General features: G+C 52.8%; 1 protein-coding gene across 7 annotated transcripts in view; it reads right to left on the minus strand.

Annotated features, from left to right (window-relative positions):
* ARHGAP22 (Rho GTPase activating protein 22) overlaps positions 1-18,523 on the minus strand; it is a 194,756-nt gene that overhangs the window by 6,391 nt on the left and 169,842 nt on the right. For 6 of the 7 annotated variants that reach the window (XR_003431127.1, XM_027098536.1, XM_027098534.1 and 3 more), the window contains 5 exons: positions 9,878-10,085; positions 4,488-4,620; positions 3,525-3,598; positions 2,810-2,931; positions 1-901 (listed from right to left, as the gene is read on the minus strand). Coding sequence is in view for 5 of the 7 variants with exons in the window: in XM_027098536.1 (XP_026954337.1) it covers positions 1-901; positions 2,810-2,931; positions 3,525-3,598; positions 4,488-4,620; positions 9,878-10,085 (1,438 nt within the window). In the remaining 2 variants the exon portion in view is untranslated. The remainder of the gene's footprint in view (positions 902-2,809; positions 2,932-3,524; positions 3,599-4,487; positions 4,621-9,877; positions 10,086-18,523) is intronic. The other variant, XR_003431126.1, reaches the window with a different exon arrangement.

An 18,523-nucleotide genomic window follows, 5' to 3' on the forward strand; every position in this document is an offset into this window, starting at 1 on the left:
CTTTTCACACTTGTCTCATACTCAGTCCTCTGCCGGCACAGCTCTGCCCGGAGCTCCGTGACCAGGCCCTGGAGAGCCTCAGTACGGTGGGTGAGGTCCTGGGTGGGGCTGCCTGGGTCACTGGGCTCACTGCTGCTGATGCAGGCGCCCACCCTGTCCAGGCCGTGGTCCAGGTCTGGGGATCTGCACTCCTCGCTACTGCTGGGGACAGGGGAGGGCTCGAGGGCCCCCTCAGTGTGGAGAGAGCTGCAGGCAGAAGAGTCACTGGCCCTGCACGCTGTGCAGCTGCTGACCGAGCCCCTGGCTGAGGCCTCGCAGGAGGAGGCCCCAGACCATGGCATGCTGGCCACGCTGGGCGTGCTGGGAAAGGGGCTGGGCAGGGGCACGTTGTCATAGGTGGAGAGTCTCTGCTCGGAGCCTGAGTCCTTGAACCGGTCTCCCGATGAGGCCCGGCGGTGGCCTCGCAGGGAGGACAGCCCATTCATGAGCCAGTTCCCTCCGGAGGAGATGATGGGCACCTCCAGGGATGAGGTGCCCACCTTCGGGCTCCCCGACCGGGACCCTGACTGCCGGAAGGAAGACCTCCAGTTGGGCAGAGTCTGCACCTTCTTCCCAGGGGTGGCAGCAGGGCTGCTTCGGCTACCCAGGCCTGTGGGAGAGGTTCTAGAGAATGCTGCCACGGCAGCCCCATCCAGAGAAGAGGCCCTGTGCGAGGGCAGGCCAGGGGCACTGGGGCTGCCGGGCTCTGCCTGGCTGTCCCTGGTGACCTCCTCGGAGCCCCATCCCACGGTGCATGGTGGGCTCCCACGTGGGGAGGCTGGCGCTTCCGTGGTCCTCGAAGTGAAGAGCTGGCTGTGTCTGCGGATCAGGACGGTCATCAGGTGCTGGACCAGAGAAGTGCCTGCCAGGAAGAAGGAACAAGAAGAGCCTGGCTGTGAATACCTCCAGTTCAGGCTCTCCAGACCAGTCCGGGGAAGCTGCAGCTCGAACCCAGGGTGCCCAGCCCTGATAGTAGCCCCAAACCCGGCTACTCCTCAAGTGAGGACTCAACGAGAGCTTGCCACGTGCCGCCCCAAAGGAAAGGACGGCCACCACCCCCTCCAAATCCAGGCAGGGACATAAGGACCATACCCAAGAACCCCCCTCCTCCAATGTGGGCCCTGGAGCACAGAGCAGCACTGTCCCTTCGCACCCACTCCACCCGGCTGGCGGGGGGACGAGCAGGCACAACGCCTGTTCAGGCTGCGGGCTGAGCCAAGGGCAGGCTGGGACTGGAAGCCAGGACCTGGATGGCAGGGCCCTCTCGGCTGCCCCATATGCTGCCCACAGTGGCCGTGCCTGACCGTCCATACTCTGGGAGGCACAGGGCTCTGGGACACAGAGTAGAGATGTCTTACCAGGTGCGTGTAGGCACACATACACAACCCCGTGCACACAGACAGATGTACACGGCTGCCCCACAACGTGAACAGCCCCCCACACATGCACACAATCCCTCTTCTCCAGGCCACAGCCCCTGAGATGCAGCCTGTGGCATCTGTGGGGACTCGGTTCCTGAGGCTGTGGGGTGGGGGGAGGGGTCAGTGACAAAGGGAGGCGGTGCAGCGGGACCATGGTATTGATCCTGCTGCCTCGTTCCCTCCTCTTGTCCTCAACCAAATACCAGAGACTGGGGAGGCTTCTGCGTGATGAGGAGGGTGAAGTACTTGGGTGGACCCTCCCACTAGAAGTAACTGAGAATCGTGGGGAAAACTAAGTAAACAATCTTTAGTCCAGAAAAGTAGGTGAGGCAGAAGCTCAGCAAGTCAGTGGGGTGAGCATCTGCCCTCAGACGTTTGCACACCCTGGCAGGCGGGAGCTCTGGAGAGACCTGCCCGTCAGGCCAAGGGTGTGCCAAGCGAGAGCATCAACCCCAGTGGTCACACCCTCGGCTGGGGGCGGCGAGGGACAGCTCCACAGCCCACCCTGCCCCTCCCCTAGGTCACGCTCGACAGGAATGGCCCCTCTGCCCTCAGCCTGCCTGGCGCCGGGGGCAGCGGGCTCCAGCTGGCGTCGGGTGGGTCCTGTGTGAGTCTCCGCCGGCATCTGCGCTCAGCCAGGACTGGCTGCGGGTTTCCTGCCTGTGAGCGGCTAGGCTCTCACACTAACCCCGCCAGCACAGTCTTCCATGGGGTCTCCAAGCAGGGCTCTCATTTCCGTGCCAGCCTGCACCTGTGCCCTTTGAAAAGTCGGGCTGACAGAGTCACCTTGCCTCTCCTGGCCTGTCTCCTCATCCGTAAACTGGGGGCAGTAACCACAGCGCGGGCTGCTTGTGAAGATTAAAAGACGGTGGTAGAAGTAAAGTACTTAGCAGAGGCCGGGGCGTGTTAAAAGCAGCTGCTGTTGCTGCTATTTTTTTTAATCATTATTAGTCTTCATTATAGAATGGAATATTCCTAGGGTTTGCAAAAGCTCTGACATCCAGAAGAAGCCTGTGACAATTACTTAATCGAAAATTACTTTAGTAAAGCAAAAACATCTGTGTGTGTTCAAGGGCAAGTGCGCTGACCTTTTCCATACCCGCTCCCCAGCCTCTCTCACCATTCTAACTGCACCTTATGACCCCATCCACAGGGCAAAGCTCCTTTTCCTCTTAGAGCTGACCCCACGGGGGAGGAGGCGCTGGAGGAGGTGGTGAGGAGGTCCAGAGAGGCTGCTGCCTAATCCCCAGGGATGGAGCCGCCCTTCCTGCCGGCCTGGCGTTGAGGATGCTGAGGACTTGCCCAGGATGAAGGTGAGCCCAGAGCACCATGCACACCCCCACCATTACCTTCCATGATGGTCACTGGGTCTTCTATCTGCGGCCGAAGTATATTAGGTCCAAAAACGGTTGCCAGGTTCTGGACACTCATCTTGTTGACATCTGAGTGGGACTGAACTTCATCCAGAAACCTGCAATGTAAGGAAGAGACAGTTGGCAGAGAAGCAAATCCTGATGCCAGATCTACTGGGAGCTGCCTGGCCCCCATGCTCAGCTGCACCCACATTTCCACAGCTGCTAAGCACAGCCAGCTGCCCTGCCAGGCTTGGAAGAAGGCAGAGCTTCCTCTAAGATCTGAGAGGGCCGTCAGAAACAAAGGCCACTGGGACAAGGGCCTGTCATGGAAGGACACATAATTCTCCCACCTGCAGTGGGGCCAGATGCCCAGGGAGGCCCAGATCCCCCCAGACCCGGGGCTGGGTGAAGGCCACCCTGCATGTCCTCGCCTGGCACCCTAAGCCTAGGTCGTGGTCAGGGGGCAGACCATGGGGAGGGGATGGTGAGAGGCACACAGAGGAGGCAGAAGGAACAAAGGCTGTATCCTTTTCCTTCAGGAATGATGTGCTCAGGACTGTGAGCTCTATGAGTGCAGTGACTGTGTTCTTCTATATTCCCCATTGCCTTGACAGACATGTGAGTGGAAGCATGACCCAGGCCCCCCGACCCCCCTGAAGGGCAGGGAGCCAGAGCACGGGGGAGGGAAGCCCCGCTCCTAGTCACTTACTTGCAGATATATCTGAGCAGGTTGTAATTGACCAGGGGAAGGCTGCTCACTTGTTTAGCCAACTCCAGAGTTCCCTTGGGATTGAGAGAGAAAAACAGCATTTCAAAGACCAGCAAGGAGGCCCCAGTCCTTCTCTTACTAGAGGGAGTAGGGGGTGAGAATCCGAGTCCAGACCTCCATCCACAGCCCATGGGCCTGGCCCCAGGTGACCAGAGGGCACCACCACTTCCACCTCCCTGGCTTGTGACCTCTGGGGGGAAGCAGATTTACTTTTGAGAAGCCATTGTGAGGGATGTGCCTCTGCAGGGCCACAGAGGAATGTCAGGGCCAGCTCACCGATCAAGGTACAGATATTTGCCAGATAAAGACTCCTCATCTCCCACACGGCCAGAGGGAGGGCCAACAGTCCTTCCCCAGCCGGAGCCCACCAGGGCTGCAGGCGGGCAGTGCAGGGCGGGGGGGGGGGGCTGTCCTGGGAGCAGTCTCGAATTCTTTTGGGAGGTGGCGGGATACAAACAGATGAAAGGTCTGGTTGTTTCTGAACCCCACGGCCGGCCTGGGCAGCCTGAGTTGGTTGTGGGAGCAGGTGATGGAGCAGCAGTGCCTACTGGGTGGTGGCCCAGCCTGAGCTCCCTGTGCTCAGGGGCACGGCTGGGACACGGCCTGCTTTAGGAAGTACCTGCCCCTCCGGGAGACAGAGGGCCGCACACAGGGAGGGGCTGCTCCAGGCACCTCGCCCCAGCGTGCCCTCCACACACAGTGGGATGTTCTGGCCCTCCCCAGATTAGGAGGTCTAGGCCTGTCCCCCACAGAGCAGGCTGCTCCAGGGCACCACCCCCCTGACACACAGAGCAGGCGGCAGGATCTGTGTGCCATGAAGAGTCACAGAAAGTCCTGTCTCCACATACCCGCCACCAACTAGCAGGCCCACCCCCCCAGGATGGGTCCCCGTGAGCCACTAACCTCCCCCTCGTCCTTGGTGAGCAGCTGGGCGCAGCTAAGGAAGTCCTCATACCTGGCGAAGGGGACCACAGGCTCGGGGAGCTCCCGCAGGTAGAGCTTCAGCAGGGAGGCCACCGTATGCACGTCTGTTGTGCTGCAGGCAGAGGGATGAGTGTGAGGCCTGGGCACCAGGGAACCACAGGAGTGACCAGTACCCCGGCCCACCCCCACCAGGGGCAGCCTCTGTTCTCACGTCCGTGTGTGTGTGCGCGTGCACTGTGACGACTGGCTGGTGAACAGGTGAGCGTGAAGGGCTCCCTTCCACTGCCCTGCTGCCTGCCCCAGGGTACTCTGGAGGGTGACGTGCAGCTGCTCCACACCGGGGAGGCAGGCAGCCAGGGGCACAGCTGTCCTTCGACCCAAGCCTGAGCTTGCTCGTCTGCCCAGGCTCACCCTCCAACGGAAGCAGGAGGGCTGTGTCAAAGGTGCCCACCACGCGGGGCTGCTGAGCCCCTTGAAAAAGGGCAGCTGTCCCTGGGCACCTGCCACCAGGGGCTGGGCAGGTCAGAGGTCAGGCTCTTTCCCTGGCTTCTGGGCTTCTATTCACACTATGGATGCCCCATTTCCAGCACCCCAGAGCCCCGTATGTGCACTCCCAGCCACCAGTCTCCTGCTCATAGCTGGGAGCTGCCCGGGCTGAAGTGGGCCCTGTGGAGGGCGGCAGCCCTGGGCCTGTTTGGACTCTCGGTTCAGGTCCTGGACTGCAGTCTTGGCACCTCCTCCAAGCTTGCCTCCCAGGCTGGGCTAGACCCCAGGTATTTCATCTGCTTTTCCAGGGCCCTGGATTTAAACGCTGGACCTGCATTTCCCTCATGGGAAGTGCTCAGGAAAGATGGGCCTAGGACCAAAAGAACATGGCTGTGCCGTTAAGGTGCCACCTGGCCCTGGCTGTCCAGGCTGGCATCACTGAGCCAAGCCCTGGGGTCCCTTCCGCCCTGGCATTTGGAATTCTGGGGTTCCACAGGGCTACATACACCTCAAACTCACGCACCCAGAGCCCCTCCCTTCCTCGGGACTGGTGGCTCTTGGTGGCTCTCCGTCTGGCCAGTGGAGCAGCCCCCATCTGTGCCCCCACCTCCCCTCTCCAGCCAGACATGCTGCCGCCCACGGCCTTCAGTGCCTTCTCTCAGCCACCTCCTCTGCTGACCCATCCATTTCCTGGGTGCTTAGGTCCCCAGTGAGTACCCAGCCTTGAGCCCAATGCCCCTTCTCCCACCTGGGGACCCCATCAGTTCACTGCCAGCCACTGTGTGTGCAGGAGCCCCAGGAGGATGCGGGGAGGGATGAGAAGCCAGGAGGATCAGCTGCTGGCCTTCGGACAAGGGCCAGCTGTTATGTCTCCCCCGATGGAGGAGGTGGAAGCATTTCTGATCTGGGCAAGTAGACGCAGGGTGGCCCCTCCATGCTGCAGACCCTGCCTCCGCGTCCCTGCCCAAAGCCCCATCCTGGCGGCTCCTGGCTGCCCGCGGGTTCCAGTGCTTCTGCGTCTGCGAGCTTGGCCCAGCCCTGACTGCCTCACCTTTCTCCCTCCCTAGAAATTCACTTCCTCCCTCTCTCCCCACTCCCCACAGTTGACCCAAGGCTGCTTCTGGTCACTTTCTCCCTAAACTCCCCTCAGACCCTCCCCTTCAACACACACCTGCCTGAGTCCAGCCCCAAGCTCCAGCACTCAAGGAGAATGTTCGCAGCCCACAGCACAATGGGTGCCCACCAGCCTGTGAGCCCTTTCAGGGCAGGTGTTGTCACCCGTCCCGCTCCCTCTCCCAGGAGCAGGCGCACAGTGTGCACCGGCAAGGAGGGCAACAGCTGGAAACAAGGGCTTGCCCTGGGGTCCAAATCAGCTTCTGCCCTCGCTGTTGCACAGCAGGTAACCCGCCGTGAGGCAGATAACCCCCAGCCTCAGTTTCTCCATCTGCAGGATGGATCTGGTAATGCCGCCATTCCCCTGCATCTTTTCATTCCCAAAGACCCCCTCAGCCCCACCGACACCAATGTCCATCCAGAACACAGCTGTGGTCTCCTGGCCCCTACACCTCGCTCCCCTACAGTCCACTCTCTATGCGACAGCCTGGCCCATCTTTCCCATCCCAGCCCAGTCAACAAGCACTATCTCCCTGTGGGCCAGATTGCGTGCTCTGGGAGCCAGGAGCACGCCCTGCTCTGTGCTGTGGGCCAGGCCAAGGGGAGCTTGGTGATGGGAACCCGGGCTGGTTCCCTGAGTGCATTTATTTGTCATCTGTCCTGGCCACGTGAGGGCAGGGCCTTGTCTGTTGTCTGTCCTGTTCACGGCCACTCCCCCACACCTACCAAGCACTCTCCCTCAATGGATGGGTGCGAAGTGATGTAAGAAGAGTTGTTGCGAGAGTCACCAGAGCCACCAAGGTGGGGCGTGGGGGAGACCGTCCTCGAGATGCTCGGCAACAACACGGACGGGGCTGGGAGACCTGCTACGGGCCAGGGACTAGAGACCAGGGTGGCAGGAAGGGACAGGTGTGGTGACTGCGGTTTCCAGGCCAGGTGGGGCTCTATGGAGGAGCGAGTCCAGGACTGGAGGCCGGAGTTCACGGTGCAGAGCGTATCTATGCACATGGAGCAAGCCAGCTCGGTCCCGGATGGCCTCTGCCAGCGTGTGGGTGAGGGGAGCAGCCCTGGGACAATCTCGTCAGGAAGTGGAGAAGAGGAGCCTTGGGACGCCTGTTTTGGGGGTGGGCACAATGCAGGGCCAGAGGAGATACCAGGAAGTGGGAGAGAATGGGGTCAGATACCCCAGGAGAAGCTTCCAGAAGTGAGAGGCACTCAGAGCCCGGGCCAGCTGTGGCAGTGCAGGGAACACTGTGGAGAAGGGTCCTGGAAAGGTGGGTGGAGCCCCGGTGTTCAGGGGGCTGAGGACGGGCAAGCGTGGGTACAGGAGAGGAGACCCTAGGTGAGAGGCTGTCGGATGACAGGAGGGAGAAACAGGATGGTTCTGGAAGGGTGAGCAGGCTGAGAGAGGAACTTTCCTGGAGGGGGGAATGTAGGTGGAGGGCAAGGGGCTCTGGGAAAGAGGCCAGGATCCAGCTGGGCAGAGCCCACCTCTGGGCATCTTGGGTGAGTTACATGGGGTCTCCCAGCCTTGGGTTCTAATCCATAAAATGGGCATATGACCATTGAAGAAAAGTCTGTAAACGCACTGAGGGCAGGGCTAGTGTGGGATGCTCCAGATGGAAGCAGGGGGTCAGGGAGGGAGCCGGAGGGCGGGGGAAGAGAGGCTCAGGAGAGGTTGAGGTTGGAAGGTGCAAAGGGGGGGGTCTGCCCTGTGCCCGTCATGCCACTCACCCTTGCTTCTGCCCCCCCCCCTGGCGTGGGGTCCCCTTTGGCCACTGGCCCCCTAGATCTGGTCGCTGAGCAGAGTCACTGGGGACTTCTATACATGCAGATTTCCACTCCTCATTCGTGTGTCTGATTCCACAGGAGTGGGGAGGGCGGGGCCTGGAACCTGGACTTTTGGTAGCTCCTGGGGATCCAGATATACTGTCTTACCGCCTGATGCCAACTTGGGAGATAGCTGCAAACACAAAATCAGATCTGGCTGCCGCCCTACTCAAACTGTGCCTGGCCTCCTGGGCCTCAGGACCAAACCCAGCTCCCTGGAGTGCCTTCCTCGGCTTTGCCCCGCCCTGCACAAATGCTCTGTGCAAGCTGCGGTTCCTGAAGGCCTCAGCCTGGATCCTCTCCCCTTCTGGCCCACCTGCTAAATACCCACTGGAGAGGCAGAGGCCCTCAGACTCCCCCGCCTTGCAGCCCTGACTCCCGGCCTCTCAGCAGTGTGGGGCAGGCCTTCCCTGGGCTCCTGTCTCTCCCTCTGGACACGTCTACTCCTCTTCCTGGGATCACCTCCAGCCCATCCTCCAAGATGGGGCTTCTCAGGTTGTCCCCTTTCCTCTCTTCTTCCTCATGCCCTCCCAGGTGCACTCACCTGCTCTCACACCCTATTGTTGCCCTGTTGAAACAGAGGACACCCAACCCTACACCTGTCCCCAGAATCCTCTCCTTGGTTCTGGAACCGAGGGTCCCTCTGGCTACTGATCACATCACTTCCGTCAGATTTCCCACCAGCACATCACATTCAGCTCCTCAGCACCTTCCCAGTGACGGGGGGAGCAGAGAAAGGAGAGGCCGTGGTCATCCACAGCCAGGGGAGTGCTCAAGGTGTGGGGTCAGTGGCAACTGGGGCCGTGGTCCCTTCTCTAAAAAACCTCAATGTCAAGAGCAAGTTTCCAGGAACCACAGAGGAGCATTGTTTGAAGCAATCTCCAACCCTAACCCACAGCCACACAGGCACAGGATGGAAGAGGCTTGGCTGGCAGAGGTTCAGAGTGGACCACAAGCTCGCTGAGATTATAAATAATGAACTACAAGCTCAGAGTATCAGATGGAAATTCACGAGGCTCCAGATGAAGGAACCCCTGTGCCCTCCTGGGTAGACCCCCTCTGGGGAGTGGTGATCAGTCCCAGGCTCCACATGTGAAAAAGGATTTGACAGACTCTCCTGGCTGTGGTGATGGGTCTGGGCAGATGCTGGAGGGGCTGGAAGGGTTCTGCCCCGAGAGGAAAAGATCTGAAAACGCCAGGGCTGCCAGCAGAAACCTGTGGACCTATCCTGCAACAGAGGGGCCCTCGTCTGTGAAGGCAGATCTGAGAAGAACGGGCAGAAGCTCCATGGGGGCCAGGGCTGGCTTGATACAGAAAGAATTTTCTATGAAAAACTGCCCCATAATGGAGATACCATCAGAGAGAAGAGGCCCCCAAACAGCTACCTCTCCCCCGTTCTTAGCCCCTGGGCTTTAAGTGAGGCTGACTATCCCGGGGTGGAGCCCAGGACCCAGTAAGCCCCAGTGATGAGGTAGGATGGGCACTGGCCCAGGACAGGTGGAGGAGACTTGCTCCCCCGCCCCCAAAACCTGTGAGAATGTGGGGCTGGAGCCACGCCTCCATCTTGGCACCAAAGGAGCCTGGGGGGCAAGTTATCCCAAGAAAGCAGAGCCAAGAGACAGACCCTGCAGAAGGCCTGGAGCCCTGGCTGGTGCCAGCAGAGGCCTTCCCTTGCTCGCGCCGGGGCGGGCTTGCGGTCATCCACAGGGGATACCGCCCACGTGGAGGTGGCAGGATCCGCCCCTAAGCGAGATGCAGGGCTGCTGCAGTGATTCTGTGCCCCGCACTCTGCCCATTGGCAGGGCTGGCCGGGCACGTGCCAGTGTAGGGCGCCACCCCATCCTCCATCCTGCACCCATGCCTCTCAGCTGGCATCCTGAGAGGAGGCTATGCAGGGGAATGGACAGGTGGCCCTATCTGCACCCCTCCCGGGAGCTCACCTGTCAAACAGCGGCTTCTCCCCACAGTCGAAGGAATCCTGAAGGTCCCTCACCAGGTTGGCCTGGCCAGGCATGCGGAAGAGGCCCTCCTCGGTGAGCCCGCGCTCCCGGATGAAGTCCACACACTGCTCCACCAGCAGGGGTGCCAGGCGCGGGCCATACTTCCGCTCGTGGTGGACTGTGTCCTCCAGGCGCTGCCCAAAGACCCCTGGGCACAGAGAGGAGCTGGTCACACCCTCAGCTAGCCGGCTCGGTGGTGGGGGAGGGCGCTGGGGACAACAGAGGGCAGGGGGTGCTGTCAGGGCCAAGGGTGGCTCCCCGGTGAGGGAGCAGGTTAGAAACTGGGAGGGCAGGCACCAGGCGGCTGGGACGGGGCAGGAGGGCATAGCGGGCAGGGGCCTGGCCTGTGGAGCTTGTTCAAGCCTGAGGACCTTCAGGGAGGGCCCTCAGGGAGCAGGCATTATGCATTTTATTGATTGGTTTATTTATGCAACACTAACCTCCAAATGGAAGTGGCTTGCATTTAAAAACCCAACACTATGTCCACCGAAAGACGCACTCTAGAATGTTCTTAGTGGCACTCCCTTGCAATCCCTCCAAATGGGAAACTACCTAATGCCCATGAGCGGCAGAATGAGCAGGATTGCCATGGTCTACTCATACCGTGGAGCATGGGACAGCAATGACAACAGATGGGACACAGCTCAGGCAAAAAGACAGACAATAGATGATGAGAAAGCAGAGTCACAACTCAGCATCACTGATCATTAGTGAAATGCAAATCAAAACCACCTCACACCCATGAGGACGGTTACTATCCAAAAAACAGAAAACGTGTTGGTGAGGATGTCAAGAAATTGGAACCCTTGTGCCCTGTTCATGGGAATGTAAAATGGTGCAGCCGCTGTGGGAAACAGTATGGAGGCATGTCAAAAAATTTAAAACACAGTTACCATATGATCCAGCAATTCTATATACCCGAAAGAAGTGAAAGCAGAGACTTGAGCAGATATATGCACACCCATGTTCACAGTAGTATTCACAACATCCAAATGGCGGAAGCAACCCAAGTGTCCATCAGTGGATAGATGGGTAAACAAAATGTGATACATACATACAACAGAATATTATTCAGCCATAAAAAGAAGGAAATTCTGACACATGCTATAACATGGACAAACCTTGAGGACATTTTTCCGAGTGAAACAAGCCAGTCCACTAAAACAAGTAAAATACTGTATGATTCCACTTATATGGGTACTTAGAATAATCAAATTCATAGAGACAGAAGGTAGAATGGTGGTAGCCAGGGATTGGAGGACAATGGAATGGACAGTTATTGTTTAATGGGTACAGAGTCTGTTTTACAAGATGAAAAGAGTTTTGGAGATGAATGATGGTGGTGATTACACATGACGAATATACTTAATGCCACTGAATTGTACACTTAAAAATGGTTAAAATTTTATGTCAGACCTATTTTTACCAACATTTTTTAAAATGAAAAAAAAAACCCATAATTGCTAGCAGAAGCCAGATACAGAGTGTACACTGCATGACTCCATTTATGTAAAGTGCAAAACCAGGTCAGAACATAGTTACCTTGGTGGGTCAGTGACTGGAAGGAGCCTGAGGGGACCCGGGGGTGCTGGTAATACTCGGATTCTGGACCTGGGCACTACTTACCCAGCTTTGTTCACTTTGAGAAAAATCATTAAACTACACACTTGTGACACCTGTGTTCTGTTCACCTTTCTGTTTGCTATATCTCAATAACATTGGCAAAAAAAAAAAAAATTAGGAAGCAAAATATCCAAAACATTTAATAGAGGACAAGAAAGCAAATGAGGGACAGAGGGAGAGAGCAAGAAGGTAAAGGAACTTTTGACCCAGAAAACCTGTGACAACTAAATACACAACTGGGCAAAGAGGTTCCTGGCAGCCCAGGCAAAGAGTGGAAGGAGTGGAGATCCATGAAGCTCCCTAACTCACGGTGATAGTGAAGGAGAAACAGACTTCTCCCAGCCCTAAGCTCTACAAGGACTCTAGAAGGCCCGCCATCTGCCATCTCCCTATCTCTGACTCAGAGACCATCCCCGCAGGGCGGCTGTGGGGTGGGCCAGAGCATGACATCAAAGCTCCATTCTGTCCAGGCAGTTCTGTCCTCCCAGACGGATGCAGCCCACGCAGGTGGTGTCCCAAGACCTGAGTGCTGAGCCAGCCAGGTGAGAGGGTGGCAGGATGGATGACTGCCTACTGTAGCTTCCCACACACAATGGCTGTTTTGAAATAAGATACATCAGTCCCTAAGACAATGCCTGACATAGAGCAGGACTCAGTCAATGTTCCTTCTCATGCTGTTCAACCTAAAGACAAAGTATATAGAACCTGGGGGATGAGATTTCTCCCTTCTAGAAAACATGCCCACAAGGAAGGCACCCAGTGACACCATCAATGCTTTGGGGAGAAGTGTGTGGATGCATGTGTGTGTGTGTTTGTGAGTGTGTGAGTGTGTGAGTGTTCATGCCTACACCTGCATGTGGACTTGTGTGTGCATATGTGTGTGTGTGCATGCACTTGTGTGTGCACAAGGAAAGTGTGCTGAACTGGCCGAGACATGGCACTCATGGTACCAGGTGAATGTTCTAAGCACTTTACATGTATCAACATATTTGATCCTCAGACAACTGAATAACTTAGGGAATATTACCATTATTGTTATCATCATCACCATCATCATCATTCCCAATTTCCAGATGAACAAACTGAGAGGCAGCAGGCTCCAGAATGTGCCCAAGTTCACTCAGCATGTGGCAGGGTCAAGGTTCAAACCCAGGCAGTCTACATGGAACATTCTCCTGGATAGATCACATCTTGGGCCACAAATCAGTGAATTTAAGACTACTGAAATCATATCAAGCATCTTTTCCGACCACAATGCTATGAGATTAGAAATCAATTACAGGATAAAAACTGTAAAAAACACAAACACATAAAGGCTGAACAATATGTTACTAAACAACCAAGGGATCACAGAAGAAATCAAAGAAGAAATTTAAAAATGCCTAGAGACAAATGACAATGAAAACATGATGGTCCAAAACTCATGGGATGCAGCAAAAGCAGTTCTAAGAGGGAAGTTTATAGCAATACAATCTTACCTTGGGAAACAAGAAAAATCTCAAATAACCTAAACTTACACCTAAAGCAACTAGAGAGAGAACAAACAAAACCCAAAGTTAGTAGAAGGAAAGAAATCATAAAGATCAGAGCAGAAATAAGTAGAGACGAAGAAAATAGCAAAGATCAATGAAACTAAAAACTGGTTCTTTGGCTTCCGGGAAGATGGCAGAAAAGTAAGACGCGGAGATCACCTTCCTCCCCACAGATACACCAGAAATACATCTACACGTGGAACAACTCCTACAGAACACCTACTGAACGCTAGCAGAAGACCTCAGACCTCCCAAAAGGCAAGAAACTCCCCACGTACCTGGGTAGGGCAAAAGAAAAAAAAGAAACAACAGAGACAAAAGAATAGGGACGGCACCTGCACCAGTGGGAGGGAGCTGTGAAGGAGGAAAGGTTTCCACACACTAGGAAGCCCCTTCTCGGGCGGAGACTGTGGGTGGCGGAGGGGGGGAAGCTTCGGGGCCGCGGAGGAGAGCGCAGCAACAGGGGTGCGGAGGGCAAAGCGGAGAGATTCCCGCACAGAGGATCAGGGCCGACCAGCACTCACCAGCCCGAGAGGCTTATCTGCTCACGCGCCAGGGCGGGCGGGGCTGGGAGTTGAGGCTCGGGCTTCGGTCGGAGCACCGGGAGAGGCTTGGGGTTGGCGGCGTGAACACAGCCTGAAGGGGTTCGTGGACCACGGCTAGCCGGGAGGGAGTCCGGGGAAAAGTCTGGACCTGCCGAAGAGGCAAGAGACTTTTTCTTCCCTCTTTGTTTCCTGGTGCGCGAGGAGAGGGGATTAAGAGCGCTGCTTAAAGGAGCTCCAGAGACGGGCGCAAGCGGCGGCTAAAAGCGCGGACAACAGAGACAGGCATGAGACGCTAAGGCTGCTGCTGCCGCCACCAAGAAGCCTGTGTGCGAGCACAGGTCACTATCCACACCTCACCTCCTGGGAGCCTGTGCAGCCCGCCACTGCCAGGGTCCCGGGATCCAGGGACAACTCCCCCGAGAGAACTCACAGCACACCTCAGGCTGGTGCAACGTCACACTGGCCTCTGCCGCCGCAGGCTCGCCCCGCACTCCGTGCCCCTCCCTCCCCCAGGCCTGGCTGAGCCAGAGCCCCCGAAACAGCAGCTCCTTTAACCCCGTCCTGTCTGAGCGAAAAACAGATGCCCTCCGGTGACCTACACGCCGAGGCAGGACCAAATCCAAAGCTGAGCCCCTGGGAGCTGTGAGAACAAAGAAGAGAAAGGGAAATCTCTCCCAGCAGCCTCAGAAGCAGCGGATTAAATCTCCACAATCAACTTGATGTACCCTGCATCTGTGGAATACATGAATAGACAACGAATCATCCCAAATTAAGGAGGTGGACTTTGAGAGCAAGATTTATGATTTCTTCCCCTTTTCCTCTTTTAGTGAGTGTGCATGTGTATGCTTCTGTGTGAGATTTTGTCTGTATAGCTTTGCTTCCACCATTTGTCCTAGGGTTCTATCTGTCCGTTTTTTAAAATATTTTTTATTTTAATAACTTTATCTTATTTTACCTTACTTTCTTTCTTTCTTTCCTTCCTTCCTTTCCCTCCCTCCCTCCTTTAGACAATGAATCATCCCAAATTGAGGAGGTGGACTTTGAGAGCAAGATTTATGATTTTTTCCCCTTTTCCTCTTTTTGTGAGTGTATATGTGTATGCTTCTCTGTGAGATTTTGTCTGTATAGCTTCGCTTCCACCATTTGTCCTAGGATTGTATACGTCCGTTTTTTTTCTTTTTTTCTTAATAATTATTTTTTTATTTTAATAACTTTATTATATTTTATCTTATTTTATCTTATCTTCTTTCTTTTTTCCTTCCTTCCCTCCTTCCTCCCTCCCTCACTTCTTTCTTTCTTTCTCTTTCTCTAGTTCTTTCCTTTCTCTCTTTCTCTCTCCCTCTCCCCCTCCCCTCTACCTCCCCCTCCCTCCCTCCCTCCCTCTCTCTCTCTCTCTGCTACTACTAATTCTTTCTTTCTACTTTTTCTTCCTTTTATTCTGAGCCGTGTGGATGAAAGGCTCTTGGTGCTGCAGCCAGGAGTCAGTGCCGTGTCTCTGAGGTGGGAGAGCCAACGTCAGGACACTGGTCCACAAGAGACCTCCCAGCTCCACATAATATCAAATGGCGAAAATCTCCCAGACATCTCCATCTCAACACCAGCACCCAGCTTCACTCAACGACCAGCAAGCTACAGCGCTGGACATCCTATGTCAAACAACTTGCAAGACAGGAACACAGCCTCACTCATTAGCAGAGAGGCTGCCTAAAATCATAACAAGTCCACAGACACCCCAAAACACACCACCAGACGTGGACCTGCCCACCAGAAAGACAAGATCCAGCCTCATCCACCAGAACACAGGCACTAGTCCCCTTCACCAGGAAGCCTACACAACGCACTGAACCAACCTTAGCCACTGGGGACAGGCACCAAACACAACGGAACTACGAACCTGCAGCCTGCAAAAAGGAGACCCCAAACCCAGTAAGATAAGCAAAATGAGAAGAGAGAAAAACACACAGCAGATGAAGGAACAAAATAAAAACCCACCAGACCTAACAAATGAAGAGGAAAGAGGCAGTCGACCTGAAAAAGAATTCAGAATAATGATAGTAAAGATGATCCACAATCTTGGAAATAGAATAGACAAAATGCAAGAAACATTTAACAAGGACCTAGAAGAAACAAAGATGAAACAAACAACGATGAACAACACAATAAATGAAATTAAAAATACTCTAAATGGGATCAATAGCAGAATAACTGAGGCAGAAGAACGGATAAGTGACCTGGAAGATAAAATAGTGGAAATAACTACTGCAGAGCAGAATAAAGAAAAAAGAATGAAAAGAACTGAGGACAGTCTCAGAGACCTCTGGGACAACATTAAACGCACCAACATTCGAATTATAGGGGTTCCAGAAGAAGAAGAGAAAAAGAAAGGAACTGAGAAAATATTTGAAGAGATTATAGTTGAAAACTTCCCTAATATGGGAAAGGAAATAGTTAATCCAGTCCAGGAAGCACAGAGAGTTCCATACAGGATAAATCCAAGGAGAAATACGCCAAGACACATATTAATCAAGCTGTCAAAAATTAAATGCAAACAAAACATATTAAAAGCAGCAAGGGAAAAACAACAAATAACACACAAGGGAATCCCCATAAGGTTAACAACTGATCTCTCAGCATAAACTCTGCAAGACAGAAAGGACTGGCAGGACATATTTAAAGTGATGAAGGAGAAAAACCTGCAACCAAGATTACTCTACCCAGCAAGGATCTCATTCACATTTGATGGAGAAATTAAAACCATTACAGACAAGCAAAAGCTGAGAGAGTTCACCACAAAACCAGCTTTACAATAACTGCTAAAGGAACTTCTTTAGGCAAGAAACACAAGACAAGGAAAAGACCTACAATAACGAACCCAAAACAATTAAGAAAATGGGAATAGGAACATACATATCGATAATTACCTTAAATGTAAATGGACTAAATGCTCCCACCAAAAGACACAGATTGGCTGAATGGATACAAAAACAAGTCACATATATTTGCTGTCTACAAGAGACCCACTTCAGACCTAGAGACATATACAGACTGAAAGTAAGGGGATGGAAAAAGACATTTCATGCAAATGGAAACCAAAAGAAAGCTGGAGTAGCAATTCTCATATCAGACAAAATAGACTTTAAAATAGACTATTAGAAGAGACAAAGAAGGACACTACATAATGATCAAGGGATCGATCCAAGAAGAAGATATAACAATTGTAAATATCTATGCACCCAACATAGGAGCACCTAACTATATAAGGCAAATACTAACAGCCATAAAAGGGGAAATGGACAGTAACACATTCATAGTAGGGGACTTTAACACCCCACTTTCACCAATGGACAGATCATCCAAAATGAAAATAAATAAGGAAACACAAGCTTTAAATGATACATTAAACAAGATGGACTTAATTGATATTTATAGGACATTCCATCCAAAAACAACACAATACACATTTTTCTCAAGTGCTCATGGAACATTCTCCAGGATAGATCATATCTTGCGTCACAAATCAAGCCTTGGTAACTTTAAGAAAACTGAAATTGTATCAAGTATCTTTTCTGACCACAACGCCATGAGACTAGATATCAATTACAGGAAAAGATCTGTAAAAAATACAAACACATGGAGGCTAAACAATACACTACTTAATCACGAAGTGATCACTGAAGAAATCAAAGAGGAAATTTAAAAATACCTAGAAACAAATGACAATGGAGACACGACGACCCAAAATCTATGGAATACAGCAAAAGCAGTTCTAAGAGAGAAGTTTATAGCAATATAATCCTACCTTAAGAAACAGGAAACATCTCGAGTAAACAACCTAACCTTGCACCTAAAGCAATTAGAGAAAGAAGAACAAAAAGACACCAAAGTTAGCAGAAGGAAAGAAATCATAAAAATCAGATCAGAAATAAATGAAAAACAAATGAGGGAAACGATAGCAAAGATCAATAAAACTAAAAGCTGGTTCTTTGAGAAGATAAACAAAATTGATAAACCATTAGCCAGACTCATCAAGAAAAAAAGGGAGAAGACTCCAATCAATAGAATTAGAAATGAAAAAGGAGAAGTAACAACTGACACTGCAGAAATACAAAAGATCATGAGAGATTACTACAAGCAACTCTATGCCAATAAAATGCACAACATGGAAGAAATGGACAAATTCTTAGAAATGCACAACCTGCCAAGACTGAAACAGGAAGAAACAGAAAATATGAACAGACCAATCACAAGCACTGAAATTGAAACGGTGATTAAAAAGCTTCCAAGAAACAAAAGCCCAGGACCAGATGGCTTCACAGGCGATTCTATCAAATATTTAGAGGAGAGCTAGTACCTATCCTTCTCAAACTCTTCTAAAATATAGCAGAGGGAGGAACATTCCCAAACACATTCTACCAGGCCACCATCACCCTGATACCAAAACCAGACAAGGATGTCACAAAGAAAGAAAGTACAGGCCAATATCACTGATGAACACAGATGCAAATATCCTCAACAAAATACTAGCAAACAGAATCCAACAGCACATTAAACGGATCATACACCATGATCCAGTGGGATTTATTCCAGGAATACAAGGATTCTTCAATATACGCAAATCAATCAACGTGATACACCATATTAATAAATTGAAGGAGAGAAACCGTATGATCATCTCAATAGATGCAGAGAAAGCTTCTGACAAAATTCAACACCCATTTATGATAAAAACCCTGCAGAAAGTAGGCACAGAGGGAACTTTCCTCGACATAATAAATGCCATATATGACAAACCCACAGCCAACATCGCCCTCAATGGTGAAAACATGAAAGCATTTCCACTAAGATCAGGAAAAAGACAAGGTTGCCCACTCTCACCACTCTTATTC

Source organism: Aethalodelphis obliquidens, unplaced genomic scaffold, assembly GCF_003676395.1.
Source record: "Aethalodelphis obliquidens isolate GAN/ISIS:26980383/991018 unplaced genomic scaffold, ASM367639v1 scaffold124, whole genome shotgun sequence".
Classification (NCBI taxonomy): Eukaryota; Metazoa; Chordata; class Mammalia; order Artiodactyla; family Delphinidae; genus Aethalodelphis; species Aethalodelphis obliquidens.